The sequence below is a fragment of the Gymnodraco acuticeps genome, unplaced genomic scaffold, assembly GCF_902827175.1.
Source record: "Gymnodraco acuticeps unplaced genomic scaffold, fGymAcu1.1, whole genome shotgun sequence".
NCBI classification, from domain to species: domain Eukaryota; kingdom Metazoa; phylum Chordata; class Actinopteri; order Perciformes; family Bathydraconidae; genus Gymnodraco; species Gymnodraco acuticeps.
This window is the reverse complement of record NW_022991375.1, coordinates 1,357,862-1,376,870: the sequence shown is the minus strand read 5'-3', so window position 1 is coordinate 1,376,870 and position 19,009 is coordinate 1,357,862. Positions and strand designations below refer to the sequence as shown.

At 40.5% G+C, this 19,009-nt stretch overlaps 3 protein-coding genes across 9 annotated transcripts; all 3 read right to left on the bottom strand.

The window, feature by feature from the left end:
• Positions 1–182: 182 nt before the first annotated feature.
• On the bottom strand, positions 183–9,928 carry wu:fc38h03 (acetylcholinesterase collagenic tail peptide). Of its 2 annotated transcripts, none has more exons than XM_034241130.1 (18): positions 8,886–9,928; positions 8,122–8,236; positions 7,933–8,042; positions 7,703–7,822; positions 7,439–7,483; positions 7,275–7,301; positions 5,881–5,952; positions 5,743–5,805; positions 5,608–5,634; positions 5,469–5,513; positions 5,114–5,149; positions 4,955–5,035; positions 4,603–4,699; positions 3,969–4,108; positions 3,738–3,857; positions 3,111–3,240; positions 2,055–2,157; positions 183–1,045 (listed from the first exon to the last, which is right to left on the bottom strand). In XM_034241130.1, exons 2-18 carry the CDS (start codon positions 8,222–8,224, stop codon positions 976–978), a joined length of 1,389 nt encoding a protein of 462 aa, XP_034097021.1. In that variant the 5' UTR covers positions 8,225–8,236; positions 8,886–9,928; the 3' UTR covers positions 183–975. The 2 variants fall into 2 exon arrangements, with proteins under 2 accessions (XP_034097021.1, XP_034097022.1); XM_034241131.1 differs by having other exon boundaries at positions 8,940–9,928.
• A 400-nt stretch (positions 9,929–10,328) lies between these two features.
• LOC117563018 (cytochrome c-a) lies at positions 10,329–13,348 on the bottom strand. 6 transcript variants are annotated; one of them, XM_034241132.1, is made up of 4 exons: positions 12,938–13,348; positions 12,685–12,760; positions 12,338–12,515; positions 10,329–10,991 (listed from the first exon to the last, which is right to left on the bottom strand). In XM_034241132.1, the coding sequence occupies exons 3-4, from the start codon at positions 12,504–12,506 to the stop codon at positions 10,843–10,845; spliced, it is 318 nt and encodes a 105-aa protein (XP_034097023.1). In that variant the 5' UTR covers positions 12,507–12,515; positions 12,685–12,760; positions 12,938–13,348; the 3' UTR covers positions 10,329–10,842. The 6 variants fall into 6 exon arrangements, with proteins under 6 accessions (XP_034097023.1, XP_034097025.1, XP_034097029.1 ...); XM_034241134.1 differs by lacking the exon at positions 12,685–12,760 and having other exon boundaries at positions 10,329–10,799; positions 10,830–10,991; positions 12,938–13,334; XM_034241138.1 differs by lacking the exon at positions 12,685–12,760 and having other exon boundaries at positions 10,329–10,791; positions 10,830–10,991; positions 12,938–13,334.
• Positions 13,349–16,548: 3,200 nt separating this feature from the next.
• npvf (neuropeptide VF precursor) lies at positions 16,549–18,622 on the bottom strand. Its single transcript, XM_034240823.1, has 3 exons — positions 18,476–18,622; positions 16,762–17,168; positions 16,549–16,670 (listed from the first exon to the last, which is right to left on the bottom strand). Exons 1-3 carry the CDS (start codon positions 18,620–18,622, stop codon positions 16,556–16,558), a joined length of 669 nt encoding a protein of 222 aa, XP_034096714.1. The 3' UTR covers positions 16,549–16,555.
• Positions 18,623–19,009: the final 387 nt, after the last annotated feature.

Sequence of the window (19,009 nt, the reverse complement as noted above, 5' to 3'; positions counted from 1 at the left end):
CATGAAATACAATTATATTTCAATACATATCAGAATGTTATGCTTTTGACAAAAGCAAACTATATAAATTCAGTTTCTGAAGAACAACATTAATATATATTTTTTAATTATTCATTCATCTTTTTTGAAGAAAATCACCAACAAGCGAAATCATATGAAATGATGGATAAGAAGAAATGCACTCTGAATTGTTGGCCTCACCTTTATTAGTGTACAGTGTGAACTTTACAGTCATGCAGGCAGATTAAAATACACTTATTACATTTGGCTGAATTAAGGTTGAATTTCCTTTGATGTAACTGAGCAGTTTCTTCATGCTGCTGCGATGATCACAGTTGTTCTTGTTGCAGTACGACATTCGTTTCCCTCCTGTCGGTATTTGAACATTCACATCGAGAGGGCTATACTTTGGATATTACATTTATAGCACTAGTTAAACAGTCCAATGTGCACTTGTACACAATTACATGCATTTTCACAGTATTGCACTTTATAAATACATGTTTCCTAAGGAATAAACACATGTACACACCCCTGATTTACATACTACAGTATATATAGTATCAATAATATAATTGCCTCATTTGAAAGGCTCTTTTTTCTGTCTCTCTTTACAAAATAATTTCACAATACAGCTTATTTTTGCATTAACAGTCAGCAAGTCATACACATTGTAACTATTTCATTGGATACAATCATTAAAACGTGTCCCACCACCACCGGTGTCCATAACAGTGCTGCAGCCGATGACTATAACAGGAAGTGGCTCCCTGAGGCCAGACAAAGATTGAAACCTCCAGGGGAGACGGTCGATTCACATGGCTCAGAGCAGGCGCAAGAGCTTCCTTTAGTCTCTTTCAGTCCGTCATTTATTTTAAAGGGGTGAGACTTCAGTAGAAATCTGAAATATAGACCCCAGTGATCAGAAAGAGGAACTGCAAAGTTGCAATCAGGCAATTTGTCTCACTTTCCAGTTCAGGTGAAATACTTGCAACCAGTGGAGTCAATGAGGCAAGAGTCGGTGCATCTGAGCCGCCCAAAGGACCTGCGGAAGATGGGGAGATATGTATGAAAAGTGCAACTGATTTAAAGGGGGCTGTTGTGTAGTGGAAGCTTAGAATAATGAACAAAGCGGGTCGAGTCCAAACTGAAAATGTTGATGAATGCAGCAGTTTACATCAAGAACGGTAGTTGTAGTGGAAACGTGCACTCGACAATTCATTTCAATATCAACCGGAAAAACACAGAGCAGGAGACTTCATTGTACTTCAAAATAAAAGCACTTCCTGTCAAATATTTTATAGTTAAACAGAATTATTATCCTCATATTTAGAAGTAAATCAGGTAAAAATATGCTTCAGCATTTCTCCTGTAACGTATGTCAGTAAGCAAATAAACAATCAAACAAGTTTCACCAGGAGCGAAGGGGGGACGCCATTTCCCTGATTGGAAAAATGACCAAAAGACATCCCCTTTGTTTACCTGCTCACCCCCTATCCATCCCAGAGGAACATAAACTGTGCTTTGTGGTAGACATAATATATGGCCCTTACTCTTGATAAATCCATGGAGATGTCCTTGGTGTTGAAGGAGCAGACATGTTTGTAATTGTGCATTTTTCTCTGAGTGTTTTGTCACTTTTGTCTTAGATCCATAATATTCTCTAAACTACATAACAGCCAGACAGACTACCTGCTTACCCTGCTTCGAGTCTTAATGCCAAGCTAAACTAACAGCGCTATAAATCTTCTCAACTGTCAGCAAGAAAGGGAAATGTGCGTTTACCCAAAATGCTGAACTTTTCCTTTAAGCAAGAATAAAGCATGCAGCTAACTCATGGTGGTGCCAGGGTGATGCACCATCATCTCTGCAGGGTTTGAGAGACCTCCCACTATACAGTAAGTACGGTATTTCATTCCAATGACCGTTTACTGTCCTGAGTTGGTGCCGTATAAAAGTGCTGCGGTCTAAACTGCAGAAAGTCTTATTGTAGTATTTCTACACCAATAAATGGACACTTAGTGATTGTTTATGCACACTGTCAGAGAACATACCCGGGGAGATAGGATTTGCAGGTCTGATAACCAAAGTCCTTCCCATCACACTCCTCAATGCCGTCATGTCGGTAGCCATCGCCGCAGTAGGCCCACTTACAGTCTGAAGTGAGGAAAGGAAAGGAGGTGAGGAGATCGTATCGGTGGTGGCAGCGTATTGAGAGAGAGAGGAAGGGAGGGAAGGGAGAGAGAAGACGTTACTGATTGCTTTGGCACTCCTCCTGCGTGTTTTACAGTGATGCCAATACAGCATTTTGCTGCTAATTTAATTGAACAGAGGAGAAGTGAGAGGATGGCAGGAAAAGAGAGGGGGAGATGAATGAAAGATCAAGGAAAGGTTTCACAGTGTGTGTGTTCTGCTTTTATCCTCCGTCAGGTGGTTCAGACTCACTGCAGCTCTGCAGGAAGCTGGCTCCGCAACAGCAGGGCGGCGGCAACAGCCTAACCTTCTGTTTTGTCTATCTTAATTCTAGTTACACTGTATTACATAACATGAAGGGAATTGGTTTCCATATTCATTTATAGCACATTTCAACCCAATTACAAGAAAATGAACAAACAAGTAAGCTAATGAATGCTTGTCTTTATTCATTACAGTTTGAATTGTTTTGAGCTAGTTCATTTAAATAAATAGTAGGTGCCGCCAATTCATTCATGTTCCGAAAATCATTATCCCATTGCAGAGCAAGAATATACAACGAGATGATATGAGAGCGCTAGTATTTCTTTTAACACAATATTCAAATTGTAGAAATATGACATTTCAGTTTGTTTCATTAATGTGAGGAAGGTTACATCAGATCCGTGATGAGCAGAAGCTTCAATGGACATTAAAGTCACATGCTTCATGTGCATCATCTTTTGTGCGTAGAATCTTAATCCATAGCACTTTGTAGCATTCTGCTTTTAACAATACACAAACTTTTCCACTTCAGCCAAGCTTACATCTGTAAATGAATAATATAAACTGCCTACTGTCTGTAGATCATTCTTCACCTCCACATTACCGGACGTGTGTGCACGTGTTCAAATGAGCAACAGATGCTTGTAACTCACTGAGACAGGCATCGGTGACAATCTGGTTTCCATCATCACACTCCTCTCCGTGCTGGGCCTGCACCTTCCCGTCTCCACACACACCAACTCTGTCCGGGACTTTCTCTGTGGACTGGAACGGCTGGAAGGGCTGAACACGCAGGACAACAAACGCTAACTTGACATTTCAGGCAGTGAGAGAATCGTAACTTTAATTGTTAAGGCATTACGCTGAAACTGGACTTTATTAGGGGGAAAGTGAGCCCCTTACTTAAAATGATGCATGTAGTAGTTATATACATTTACCCATCAAATCTAGACCAGTTTGGACGAATACATCCTAAGTCAAAGTCCATTTATTAGTTTTCCTACAGCTTTTCAATTGCGTCTCATGGTCTTCCTTAGCTCCTGAAAAAGGACCTTGAGTTGAGATATCTAAATTCTAGTCAAACTTTGTTTCTGAGGTCGAAAATGAACATTCACTCTTAAATACTGCTCAGTTTTAGTCTTGATGTGAGCTGTAAATGATCACTTATGTGCTCATTGGCATCAGTTTGAAAAAATACAGCACTGGTTATTTGAAGATCTTTAGTTTCATCCTAGCGAGTAAAAACACTAGTAGTGTGTACAGTACATAATAGTTGTTACCTGTATGGGCTTCCATCCATCTTTATCTTTGAAGTACAGCACCCTCTGGTCCTTCCTGAATGCTATTGAGTCGTCTAAACGCAGACGCTCCATCTCCTCCTCATTGTTTACCACAAATATCTGCACAGATACACAGTCAGCGTGTTATGAGTCATGATTGTTTCAGTGGGAACAAATATTCAGTTTGGATAGATGAATAATATGGATGTGCTTTTATGTGAGGGATCTTACTGCAGGGACTTTATTGAGGCCCCCCCGCTGCGTGTAGCTTCCAAAAGGAGCATTATTAGCTCCAACAGTTGAATCACAGTCACAGCGACCCGCTGCACCAGGAAGACCCTTCTCCCCCTTTTCCCCTACTAGATAGAGACCTGTACAAGAGAAAATCCCATACAAAATAGGATGATAAGATCACCTTTAATGTCTGCCACATAGCAAATAAATGAAATATGAATTCTACTTTGACATGGCTCAACAACAAACGAAACAAAGCACATTTAAAGACTAAAACACATGCGTAAAATAGGACTAAAACTGTTAAAGCTACAGTTGATAAGGATAATACATTGAAGAGAATAGTGTCAACAGGTCAGGGTAGTGCCTATTTTAATTTGTTAAGGGTTGTGTTTTTCCGGGTTAATGGGACGTAATGATAGCAGTAACTTAAATATGTGTTTGAGAGGAGTCCTGCTTTATCAGACAGGCTTTCCTCATCATTGACCCACTGACCCGGAGTATAGTTTATAGTTCAGATGGGGCAGTTTGGGGCGAATTTGCATTTTGCTGGCTTTATAACTTATGCTGTAAATAATATAGGTTGTAGTAATTTGAGGCTGATTGAGCACCAGTGTGTGAGTTGCTGTACCTGAGGCAGGTGGACCAGGTGGTCCTGGATGGCCATTTGGTCCTGAAGGTCCTTGGGGGCCCATGACTCCTGGGGTGCCAGAGTGACCCTTCATGCCCTATGCAAACCAGGAAACATCCCAATATTAGGAAATACATAAACATACTGGAAGTACTCACATTCCACTACCACCTGTGCATAGCTGCCATTTGTGTTAATGTAATGTAACAGACAAGGTGTGTGTTTACATGCATAGACTGTACTTGTGTATAGGCTGAGAAGATGCAACAGAAGTCTTTGCTAAGGATATCTTGAGTTATCGAATTAGCCGAAGAGAAGACGCAGCTCTCACTTTCTTCCTCGTCTTCCTCACCTGTTTGCCTCTCTTCCCTGGCCGTCCAGTGGGTCCTCTCTTCCCTGCCACTCCCGGCCCTCCCTTTGTTCCTGGCTCACCCTGGGAAAAGAGTAGAGGAATAATCAGTTTGAATCAGACTCCTAACTGTCCTTATACTACCTACAGTATAATACTTACCTTCTGTCCAAGCATCCCAGGCAAACCAATGGAGCCCTGCATGAAGACAACATGAGAGCTTGGTGTCAGAAAAGTCATTATTTCAGCAGAGCAGAGATCCATCAAATCTTTAAATTGAATCTTTCACTGAGGCTCAAGTGAGCTTGAAATGTCGGGACCTGAGAGAAAGAGTAAAGTCATCTACTTAGTATTCTAACCAGCATTTTACATTTATTTTCAAGTCCATTATAACACAGCATGAGGTGCTTATAATGCTCACAATCAAAGCATGGTCTGTAAGAGTTACACACCACAGTACATTCAAATACAATTTTAGGATCTGCTATTAAGAGAAAATTGACAACTGTCCACCAACCTTGTCTCCTTTTGGTCCTGATGCTCCAGGGTCACCATGACCCCCCTTGAACAAATAAAAGAGTAAAATAAATCAAGGAAGGATTTAATAATTCTGTTGTGACATGTGGCAGACATGAGAGAAGTGATTCTGAACCTACCTTATCTCCTTTGTAACCAGGCAAACCCTGAAAAGACACACAGGGAATATAACAGCAGATAATTAAAGACTGTTTCTCTTTTCTTCCCTATCATTAACATCATTGTGTGTATGCCTGTGTAAATATATGACTTGCCTTTATCCCTGGTGGTCCCCTTAGTCCTGGTAATCCCATGAGTCCTGGATCCCCTTTCTCAGCCTAAAAAACCCATACAGGTTCATGTTCTTATATAGCAAGGTGTAAGACCACAACATATTGTGATACAACAGTTACCTGGGGTCCCTCTGGTCCAGGCCATCCTTGTAGTCCTGGTTTGCCTGGGAGGCCTGGAGCCCCTGTACGTCCCTAAGGCACACACAGGATCAGAGCAGGCACTTATTCAATCTGTTGATGCTTTTTCAAGTGTTAATAGTCTTATCCTCAACAGCAGAATGTGTTAACCTTGTTCTCCAAAACAAATTGAATAATTGAATTCATTATGTAAAGAATGAGTTCAACAGGTTTCTTTGATTTCTTGCCAGAAGCTTGAGGAAATGATATTAGCTGAGGTAAGTGTAGCATACATTCTGGAAACAGGGGAACAGCAAGCTTTTATTTTTAACCAAATGTCCAATAATCAGCCTACCAGAAACTCTTAAAAGATATTATCATTTTTTTTAAAACATATTGTCTAATCAGTACATAATCTGTGGTGCAAAAATGACAATATATAGTTTCACAGTGGGGTTTATCTGACTCTTGGGATGAATCAATAAGCATCTTCTCTAAAACGTCAGGCTTTTCTTTTAAACTGGGACTGATTTCTGCGTTTGTACTTTGCTGATGAGCTGCAGCATTTTACGTTTGCCAAAATGCTTCTTTAATGGCCCTGAAAAAGAACCACTGATTTCCTTAGAGTCTAACCAGGTTAAATAAGGGTCATAAACAAATTAGCATGTTAGACGGACCTCGTATGATTTCCTAATGGGACATGACAGAGGACAAAACCCTGCATGCCAACTGCTTTTACAATGCCACCAAGATTCAATAATTAGCAGACAGGAATAAAAGCCGAATCAATGTTGCTCTATCGCCAGCTCCCTTCAAGCAAGAAAAGCCGAATGCATTACAAATCAGCCTTGCATCTCAATGGGACAAGCATCCCAGAGCGGCCGCCATGCTACCAGCGTGCTCTCATTTAGCTGTCCGTCATTAAAACAGCAGCCTGTAGAGACACCGTGGACCTGCTGCTGCTGTGTGCAGTGATTTATCACGGAGAGCAAAAGCACTTAGGGAGATTAAAGTGCAGAAGTGGAGTGCTGGAGAGCCTGGATCAGCAGGACTGGAGTCCAGTACGAAGAGTAATGGATCCGGGCCAAGGAAAGGGAGAGGGGAGGAAGAAGGAAGCAGAGGAAAAGGATAGAGGGGAGAAAGAGAGGTGAGACATCCTGGGATGTGATCGAGCTTTGCTACATGGAAAGAGCGGGACTAATGTAGCGTGACCCATTTAGCAGCAGCAGAGGATATTCTGAGCACATCAATAGACAAATCACATCACAGAGATGGAGGATGCATAAGGGGGACGACGGAGAGAGAAATTCAGATCCCATTATACCAAGGACATGCGAGATGGACCAGAGAGAGACGAGCGAGGGGAGGCGACATGCGGGAGGGGAGGAGCGGCTCACCTTTGACCCGGGACGTCCAATTTCTCCCTGGAGGAGGACAAATGAGGAGAGAGGAGATGCAGCAGTCATTAGAGCAGGGAGGAACACAAGGACACACGCACAGATACTTCAACAGCAAAGTACATTAGAGACATTTTCAAGACTAACTAAACCCAAACACACACCTTCTCGCCTTGTGGTCCTCGGATGCCGGGTAATCCACCTTGACCCTGTAAAATAAGACTACATTTATATCCAGCTCACACAATTGAACAGAGCTTGGTCCATTTGTAAAGAAATCAATAATATTGAGGTCATTTTGTTTCATTTCAATTCAACAATATTCTATCTAAATGGCTCCAGTCTCATGGATGCACATTAGCTGAAAAGTGATGCAGGCCGTGATGAGAGTATTTATACATTGTGTTGTATTTATATAAGGGTCTTGCCTCTGGGCCCTGGGGTCCTGGGGGTCCTGGAGGTCCAGCTGAACACCCAGGTGTGACAGGTTTTTCCTTTTCCTTTACCTCTCCTCCAAACACGCTTGGCTCCAACACGCTAACACCACCCTTCAGTCAAACACACAACATCCAACCTGTTTCAATCCTATACTCTTAGCATGCAAAAGTGTGCAAATGAGGTGTAATAAGGCATCAGGTGTGTGTTTGTGAACACCTACGGGGCTGCCATGCTTCCACAGCTGAGGTGGCGGCGGGAAGAGAGGTGGGGGGGGCGGGGACATCAGACAGCAGGGGTCAAACGTGAGCGGCTCATCCAGAAACCTGAGAACTGAGAGGGAGCCAGAGTTTAAAAGATTTGTGCAATATGTGTTATTTGCCTTATATGACAAGTTAAATGTTCAACTTACCGGAGCGGGGGGAGAGGATGCTGTCCATGTAAGAGTGGCGGGCCCACGCAGAGCACAACAGGTAGTGAAGGGACACGGCAAGTTTGATCAGATCCATCCTCATGGTTTACTCTCCCTGAAGCGGACAACACAAGCTGTCAAACACACACTCTATTTCTGCTGAGCTTAATGCAGTAACTGGCAGCTGTCACTTTTTCCTTACTCCCTAAGGGTGTCACTTTTTCCTCAACCACTTAACCCCCCCTGGAAAGAAGAAAGAACAACACTCTAGTCTCGCTGCTCTCTCCTCTCTCTCTCTCTCTCTCTCTCTCTCTCTCTCTCTCTCTCTCTCTCTCTCTCTCTATCCTCTCTCTCTCTCTCTCTCTCTCTCTTTCCTCATAGCATAATAAACTTGTTGCAGCTCCACACTGCAGCAGATGCAGCACCGCTGTAATACCAGTTGTGCACCAAACCCCCTTCAGCCAGAATGAGACAGAGGGTGTGTGTGTGTGGTGGGAGGGGGGGGGGGGGGTTAATGAAGAAGTCATAAGGCTTCTTCATTTACACAAACATTTCATTTCCAGTATGCTCATATTTCTTCTGGTAGTGGATGATATTAGAAGTCAATGCAGAAAGAATGCATGCAGTAGTCTTTATTAATAAGCCTCAACATCCCCCTCTTATACAATCTAATTTAACGAACACAACGCCTCAATGCACATATGATATAGTTAAATGATAGCAATGTCATCTAACATCCTTCCAATGCACAAGACGCCCCTTACCTTCCACTTGAGATTGTCCCGCACTTGTGTACACGCTGCTGGATCTCCTCTCACCTAATGCGCGGTGTGCAGACCCTCAGACTGGGGCTCCTCTGGCATCTGGCGAGCTGTAGACCGCTAATAAATCTGATCCACTTATCGACCCACTTCTGCTGTTCAATACCAAGACAGATGCAGAAAGAGGATGGTTTTTATTTGTTTTCCCCGGGGGCTGAATGAACAGCAGAGGCCACTGAGTGGAGGCAGCACAGCGGTGGCAGCTCACTGTCAGCGGGTCCGGGTGGTCCAGTCTATGGTCCGGGTGGTTCGATCTATGGTCTGGATGACACAGTCTGGTCTGGATGACAGGGTCTATGGTCTGGATGACACAGTCTATGGCCCAGATCAGAGGCTCGTTAGCCGCTGTGTCGTCTTGATCGACTTCACAGCAGCTGGATGAATATATGGGATGGCACCAACATTTTATGTCGGCATGCATACACTCGTTTGGCACGTTTTAAGTCTATTGATGGTCTCTGCAGCAAGGAACTGGCGCCCTCTGCTGGGGGTTTTAGTTAATGGCAGAAATAATAGGAAAAGTCAATATCCCTTAACTTTGCCCTACATTATTGACTTATTCTTATACAACTCTTAAAATAGATGAGTGAAACTGACATAGGGTAGGGTTCTTTTTAACTACACAATCTCTGTCCGGTATGTTTCCTCTATTTTTTTGGAAACAATAACTGGATTATTTTTTACTTACTGTGAATGTGTATTTCAACATGTATATTTTCTACATTTTTAATGCTATTTTATTTCTTTTAGAGATGTTTACATTTTGAATTGTTTATTTCTAGTCTTTTAATTTCTCTAATGTACAATGCCTTGTCTTTTTATGCTGCTGCAACACAAATAAGTACATCTTATTATCTTATCTTATAACTATGTTTATGTCTTTGTAATAATTGTTCTGACATTGGACCACCTTTATGTTATGGTGTCAATAGTGTGGTTAAACCAAGTACATCACAGACAACCAAGAGTCTAAATAACTAACTTACTACATCAAAAACCAAAATAATTCTCAGTAAGAAAAGTGCATTCTAAGTGGAAGGAAACAATAACGGGATCATTTATTTCCCACTGGAATCACTGACTCAAGTAGAAATATTTGTTTTATTCAAGTCAAGGTCAAGGTATTGTCTAGAAAAGTAAAAATACAGTAAAAAAAAGCAACTTGGGACATAATTGAAGCAATTTGGATTGACCTCATTCAACAAGTCATTATTAGACCAATTGTAAGTACTGTATATTTGATTTAAACCAAATAATGGCTGTTTATATAAATGACAAATCAGTTTGACATTCCAGTTCTTAAGTCAGAAACAGTCATTCATAAGTGTATGAATACAAAACACACTCATATTAAAGTGCAGCTCTCGTAAAAGTAATCACACCAAGTAGCTTACAAAGAGGAAATATAATACAATCCAGCACCGTCAAACAGTTTTTCAAAGTCTTGAGACTTTAGAGAAAAGCTCTACAAGTAGTAAACAAAATATAATAGAAAAATAGACCTGAACATGAGCTGCCAACAGTGCAGCGAGAGTTAAAGTGGCAAACATGCAGAGTTTGTGCGAGCAGTAGTAAATGGTAAACAACTGTTTTCCGAAAGTCCCAAAGGAAGGCTGCCTCTTTAAGAAGCCTCGACTGAGAAATGTCTGGAAAACACACGAAGGCTGACTCATACGATAATTAAAAACAGTCTCACACAAAAGCTGTGTGGGAGCAATGCTGTAATGTAACTAAATGCAGAAAGAGAACTCTAACTATACATTAAAATAAAGAATACACTATTGTTTTTCCTAAATGTACAGTGCTTCTGTCCACAGCTGTGTGTGTGTGTGTGTGTGTGTGTGTGTGTGTGTGTGTGTGTGTGTGTGTGTGTGTGTGTGTGTGTGTTTTGTTTGTCAGTTTATTCAGAGGTGGAGTCCTTTAGATACGCTATAATATCCACTCTTTCCCTTTTCTTTCTGATCCCACTGAAGATCATCTTGGTACCAGGAATGTACTTCTTAGGGTTTTGAAGGTAGACTGCCAGGGTTTCCTCATCCCATATGATGCCTACAAAACAAACACACACATTTAACAACATGTTTGGCATAAGTATGAAAAATCTGCCTTCTCACACATCTGATAACTGTTTTTAGGTTTTATGACCTAGTGTTAGAGCAGTTTTTAGAGCGAGAGAGTCTGCCTGTTCAGACTTGCTGCTCTTATCGTCAGGTAGAGAAAGGACCAAGCTGCTTATCAGCTAGAGCTGTAACGATTAGTCGATTGACAGGAAAATACTATTTCGCTAATCCATTTATTGTTCAAATATACTTTAATCATAAGATTACACTTAATATTCGTTGGGGTTTTATACTGACAAAATGTAAAGACATTCACAATTGTCTTACATTTTATAGGTTAATCAAATAATCCAGATTTTTTTTTTATATTGAATATTTGACAACGAAGATAATTGTTTGTTCAGCTCTGTAGAATAACTTTGTGAGATCATTTCTACACATATAAAACATGCAGATGCATATTGATATATTGTATTCATGGGACAAAGGAGAGACAGCATTTGATACCATGTTTAAACCAAATTATAATCCTGAGTTAAAGTAAAACGATCAGATGATTACACTATGATCGCTGATGTAAGACTTATGAAGGCTTGTCAAAAGGGCTAGACAGCTAACTTGTGGAATCTGGGCCAATGAATGAACTTGAAGGGCCCTCAGTTAGGTGCATGGGTTTTTGACAATTATAGGAAGTTGTACTGACAATGCAACTTTATATAGATACAATATAAAGTTTCATTGCAGCAGGAACAATTAATCCACTAATAGAGGAGAGCAAGCACAACTGTTTCTCAGGAACGATATGCTGCCATGCACTGGATGAGTTAAAGCATTAAAGAAATCATCAGAAACTGTGCTAAATAGTACAGATGCTTACTCTGTCTTTCCTTTAAACACTTTTAGAGAACAGTTTGGCAAGGCAAGGCAAGTTTATTTATATAGCACTTTTCAACACAAGGCAATTCAAAGTGCTTTACAAAAAATGGCAGGTTACCATGGTGGTTTTAACATCATGACATAGACCTGGTTAAATAAAACATTATTGAAGTGCAAAACAACCCTAGTGTTAGAATTCACTGGTAAACATGTTTAATGTAATATTTTATGGTTTAAGATTAACAACCGTACATCCTAAAATGTAGCCTACTTTTGTCAAAGATATACAAACAAGTAAAGACTGGATTCAAATGTTTGGGTAAACTTTATAGTACAAATGTGGGGTGGTTAGAAACGTTGCTTAATGCTTGCTATACTGGGGTGCATTGTTATATAGGTAATTCCTCTTTGGCTGGTTGGAGTTTGGTTGTCTGTAATACGGGCTTTTTTGATCCTTACCTTTGTCGATGTTGGCCTGTGTGTACTTGAAGCCAGATGCCTGTCCTGTCTTCCTCCCAAACAGACCCCACAGGTTGGGTCCCACCTTGTGACGCCCCCCCTCTGTCACTGTGTGACACTGGGAGCATTTCTGAACAAACACCTTCTTCCCTTTGTTGATGTCCCCCATGACCAGGAGCTGGGAGGAGAGGAAATGGTGGCAAACAATGAGAGTTACAGTCAGGAGCACTGAGGGTTAAAATACTAGTGATTCAAAATGTGAGAGTGGAATTAATATGGAGTCCGAAATTATTTATGACACTATGTTGCCAAGGGCATATTGGTAGTTTAATAACCCTCACACTTACGGGTTGTTTTAGAAATCCGTCGAAAAAGACAGACCTATGCTGTCGAAAGTAGGTCAAGCTAAAACTGCTTGTTAGCCTGAATGAAAAAGATCGCAAATAATATATCTTTTTTTCCATTTTAACTATTGAAATCATGAAACTGCGTAGTAAAACGCGACTACAACATAATTCACCACAGACATTTTGTTTTTACCGGAGGAAGACGTGAAAATACAACAAACAAGACAACGTAACAAAAAGTTAGAGATTTTACCGTAGTCTACCAAATAGAACTGTGTGTAGTTCAAGGACCTCCAGGTAAAAGTGTCCTCCCCTTTCCAAATAATGTGATTGTTGTTGTTGTTTGCTAAAGTTTCTTGCTGTTTTCCCTTTTAAACTACTCGAACAAGTACACGACCGGATCTGCTCCCAAATGTAGGAAGGAAGGGGTTGGGTCGGATTGAATAGATACAACGTTATGATAAACTCGTTGCGCAACTCATTGAAGAGGCAGCTTCAGAATGTCGGTCACACCCATCTGAATGAAGGCAGGTGAGGTGTGTCGTTTGCAATGTATGGGAACACATACCTGTTGTGAAAAAGGCGTTATTGATATCAATGTAAATTAGAGTGAACATTTACTTTTAAGTGAATTACGTGATCATTTGATTTAGGACTTTACTGTGGTTTAAACCACAATAATGCACCAAAAAGTAAACCAGTAGAACTAAACCGGGGTGAAGTAAGTTTCATGTTGGAGATTTGATCAAAATAGGCTTGTTTGAGACAAGCAAGACCTGCGCAGACGCGATCAACGTCTTGCTAGTGCGTTGCATGATGGTTAGTCATTTTGTCCGACTTGCTCTGGAGGCCCGCCTACATGAGACTTTGAAATTTCGCGGGACAAAGACGCCCGCAGCCTTGAGAGCGAGGCGAGGCGAGTTGGCGCAGTTGCTCTCCACGGGCTGCGGAAGCGAAATGCTTGATGGGAAACGGCTCGCTGGTATCTCGAGCTGAGCGCTCATTGGTGGTTTTTACCACGTGCTGGTGATGAAACTCTCCAATTGGCTGGCAAAATGTTGTTGTTGTTTTGTGTCAGTTTTACGTCGCCACTTCCATTCACATTTTTCATCATTGTTCCACAATATTTATCATCATTAAATTAATATCCATATATTTTATACTATACTTGCACTGCTTACCGTTTTCATACTTTATATATCTTAGCATATTCATACACACTGTTCATACTGCTCTCAGGCTGCTGTGTATATCTAGTGTATTCATACCCCTCACTGTTTATTCATCATTCAATTCATTCTATATGTTATTCTGTAGATTGTGTACATTACTTTTCACTTTACTGCTTGTTGCACCTGGTTAGAAGCTAAACTGCATTTCGTTGTCTCAGTACCTGTAATATGTGCAATAACAATAAAGTTGAATCTAATCTGGAGCAGGAACAAATGTATTTACTTACTACATATCTGACATTAACGATTAAACACATGTGTGCATTCTTTATAAATGCAAACCGAGTCAAGCCGACTCCGGAGGTGGCGGTATGCACCTTAAAGTTGTTTGCAATCCGCCAAAAAACCGAGAGAAGAAGAAGAAGAAGAAGAAGAAGAAGAAGAAGAAGAAGAAGAAGAAGAAGAAGAAGAAGAAGAAGAAGAAGAAGAAGAAGAAGAAGAAGAAGAAGAAGAAGAAGAAGAAGAAGAAGAAGAAGAAGAAGAAGAAGAAGAAGAAGAAGAAGAAGAAGAAGAAGAAGAAGAAGAAGACTCCGAGCATGGACTCCGAGCTGTCCGACTTCAGGCGAGCTTTTTGAGACCTCCCCGGCTGCGATCGGCTATTCTCGTCTACTTTCGAGGCGAGCCGCAACGCGTCTCAAACAAGCCTAGTGTCTTCTAGTCACCTGCCACATAGATATATATAAACTATGACCTGCCATGCTACATTGCCCATATTAGATAATTGACGTGTCATGATTTGATTTTACAAAGATATCTTTTTTTAGAGATAATTTTTTTGGTGACAATTCTGCAGTTTTTTTATTGAAAAGTCATGATTTATTTTCAAAACGTTCACGTCACGTTACCTTGTGATTCAAATCAATGCAGAACTGTATTACTGCATTTGACAATTAGAAGAAACCTCTTTTATGTAATGGATTTTAGTAAATGTTTTACTTTACATGGATACTGTTATGAAATTCAACAGTTTCTTTGTTGAAAAGTCTCAATACTTAACGAAATGTCATATATTTCATGTGACCCATTGACTCAAAATGTATGCAGCATTGTATAACACTCATGGACAAGTACATACCTCTTTTTTCTAATAGAATGTAGTACTTTTTATGTTTTATACAAATATTGTTGTCAATATTCAACAGTTTCCATTTGGATGTCAAAGGACAATGACTGTTACAAAATACAAAAATGTCATATTCATATATCTCCAAGCAGTACAAAGTATAATAGTGACTCACATACCGTATAACAAACCTGTTGTATAAGAGCACGGCTTATTGAACATGTTCATTCACAATGAACATGGGCGCTGATTTAATGCATTTTTCACATTCATATTTTGACATATCACAGTAATGGATTAGCAACAACGTGATGTTCCTGCTGAAATTAGTCTCAATATCTGCTGTTATGCGTATAGACATATTCTCGATAATGATGCCTTTTCCATTCAGGTGTCTTATATGCGCAGCCATATTAATGAGCCAGAATAATTACCAGGGTGTTAGAAATGACACACCTAAGAAGAATGCAGCCATTGACAATGTCAATATACACTGGTGCTCTTCCTGTCCTGACACGTGTCTGCTGTGAGGAAGATTTACATTCAGATCCAGTTATTTTGTCAAAGAAAGAGCAGGGATTCAGAAAGAGGTGATGTTTGGATGCTGACAGGAACATGGCATAAAGATAAGGGACTGAAAGGGGGTGTCATCTGGGAACTGGCCCCTTTATTGACTTCTCTCTAAAGGAGAAAGATAAACATAAAAGGCTATATTTTCCAAATCCTACCATTTGGTCCTTTGAAGAGCTGTTTAAACGCTATGTGTTTGTTGGTTTGTGTGTAACCCCTTGAGATAATATAATTCTCTGTCGAGACACTAAACTAATGTGTGTCTCCCTCTAGTGGTCAGTCACTGATGACACACACACACACACACACACACACACACACACACACACACACACACACTGTTTTGAAGGTGATCTTCAGAAGGCTTCAAACTTTTAAGTCCCGCCTGAAGACCCACCTATTTTCTCTCGCTTTCTAGTCAGTTTGAGCTATCGATTTTTATGCTTTTATTGTCTGTCCATAGCCTTTATGTGCCTTTGATCTATTCTTATGTATGCCTTTTATCTATTCTTATGTATGCCTTTTATCTATTCTTGTAATATTATATTTTATTATAATGTTATGTTTGCTGTGAAGCACTTCGGTAAACCCTCTGTTTTTAATATGTGCTATATAAATAAAGTGGATTGGATTGGATTGTTATGATCATATCATTTAAAAGCCACTTCAAATACGTCTGCAGCCTGCTTGATTAAAAATATTGAAATAAATGTTAATGAATATGTATAACATTTAAAAAAAAAAAATCCTCTATGTTTTAAATCTTTTGAAAGAAATTAAAATAATGTTTGTTTTGATTTCCATTAGAAGCATCCCCCCATCAATCTGATTTCCCAAATAATTATAAACCCAATAAAACCCAAACCACTCGCTTGAAACTTTTATTATGATGTCACAGTAATATAACTTTAGAATGACTCGTAGATTGGAATATTTCAACATGCTTATCTATTCTTCAACCTTTGATATTTATCATCCTGACTGTACAAAAAAACACTAGTGATATTTACAAGTTATATAGACCCTGGTGTTGGCTTGTCAAACCCCCTTTCATCCCTTTAAAGGTCTTTCCTTGCATTTCCAACTCTTCTGAGCTGGTTGTAAAGTCAAACACTTCAGCCCTGTGGGAAGAGAACACAACATTGTTAGCAAACAAAAGTCACAGTCATGGTACATTTATTTGGAAATAAAGGGGTTAAAAGTTGCACCCACCATTGCAAGCCGTTAAATATCTGTGCTTTGGTCATTGTCCTCAGAAGGCCCCAGAAGGGACTGCCTCTCCCAAACCTCTGGGGCAGCTGTGCTTCTCGGACCTCACGGCACTCGGCACACAGGTCCCAGGAACGCCCAAACCTCTGGGGCAGCTGTGCTTCTCGGACCTCACGGCACTCGGCACACAGGTCCCAGGAGCGCCCAAACCTCTGGGGCAGGTTGGTAATTTCATCACCAGGCAAATTCTCCCTGCCGAAACGCATGGGCATGTTGGCGTGCAGGTGGAAAGGTATGGCCGTGGGGGGGTGGAGCTTGATGATGGTCGGGAGGCTGATTCTGCTGGTGGTCGGGTTCACGTGCACTTTGTAGCTCTCCAGATCCAAACTTTTGCGAATGTCACTTTTTGTCTGGAAACAAAAACATGTGGAAGTCAGAATCAGTCTGATTTAAAGGTCCCATGTCATGGCCATTTCTACTGATCATAATTCCATTGTTGAGGTCTACTAAAATAGATTTAAATTGTGCAATTTTCCAAACTCACATTGGTTTCTCATATAGCATCTCTGTATAGTATGTGTATTCACTCTCTGTCCTAAACGGCTTGTTGGAGCTCCTGCCCCCCCCCTCCCTATGAGCTCAGTGGCCATCTGCGAGACAGCGAGACACAGCGAAACCCAGCCCGAACACACACACCCGCAGCCTGGCTGGGAGTTTGTGTGTGTGCTCACACACCGACTCACAGCCTCGCCGCGTCCCACCGTCTCAGGGAGGAGAAATCGGCGGAGCTGCGGCTGAGAAAAGATTGTGTGTGTGTGTGAGGAAGTAACGTAACGGCTCCGCGGACGTAACGTAACGGCTCCACGGATTGGTCCATTTGGACCAATGGGTCCATTTGGGTATCTGACTCTGCAGACCGTTTACATGCATACAAAGCTACATAACACACAAGGTGTCGGGTAATAACCGGAAAAGCATGACATGGGACCTTTAAAGAATATTTTCATGAATGTTGTCGATTACTAGCTCATTAGTCAACTAGTTTCATGATAATTTCATATTTTTCTTTAAAGTTTTAAACAAATATGACACATTGCTGGTTCCATCTTCTCATATGATGAGGATTTGTTGCTTTTTTGTCATATAAATAATGATCACGGCAATATCTTAGGTGTTTAGTCAGTTGGTTGGAGACATACATATTTTAAATAAGTCATCTTAGGTTCATCTTTGACATAAGACAACAGTATAATTTATTACCACAATTATTTGTTTCAGAATTAGTTTTGACCACTCATATTTTCTCTAGGTTGGATCACATAATTTCCCATTATTATTTCATACACAGTATAATCAAAAGCAACACCATCATGTACGTGAACATGAGTGGTCCATTTACACATTTTCTTGTAAAAGATATGTGACATTGCTTTAAATATTTGGAATCAATTGTAATTTTGCGATCTTGAAAGTTGTAGTACAGAATACTAGGAAAGTGGAGCTGTCCAAAACACATACATACTCAATTTATAATCATATATGACAAATGAAAGTAGGAAATCCTTACATTTGATAAGCTTCAATAACATATAATATGTGGCATATTTGTTTGAAAAATGACAAGTGCCAATTGAAAATGAATGAATCTACTTACATTTGATCTGTAAAGGAAAACTTAAAAGGACTAATTGAATAAGCATCATTGGATAGTCCTTACCTGTTGCTGTTTCCTCACACTGTGTCTTCCATAGTCGCTGCTCAGCAAAGTCTTATCCCTGTTGATGAATGTCCCGTGTACCTGCAAGTCAGACGCCCCGAGCATCAGGAGCAGCACTACAGTCAGCATGTTAACAGCAGGAGACATGTTGTCCGAGGACCCCTCTGACCACAGTTATTAAAGACCCCTGAAACGTACGTCACCTGTCGCATGTTGTAGAGACACACACACACACACACACTTACGCACATACACTAATACCTTCAGCCTCATTTAAACTGAGTAAATTCCTGCTTTAATAATCTTCCAGCTCTGAAGAATAGATTTGGAAAGGCATTTATGTCCTCATTAGGCTGCTAAATGAACCTGTTGGCAGAGGGGAAGGAAACTAAACACAGGCATCTTATGGAAATGGCCAATTCACATTCAATACACGTGATACAGGGTGTGTTGTTCGATATAAAGGCTCTATTTCCCCCTTTACTAAAGCTCTGCTCATTATGTGGCAACGTCAATTAGAGACTAAGCAAGCTG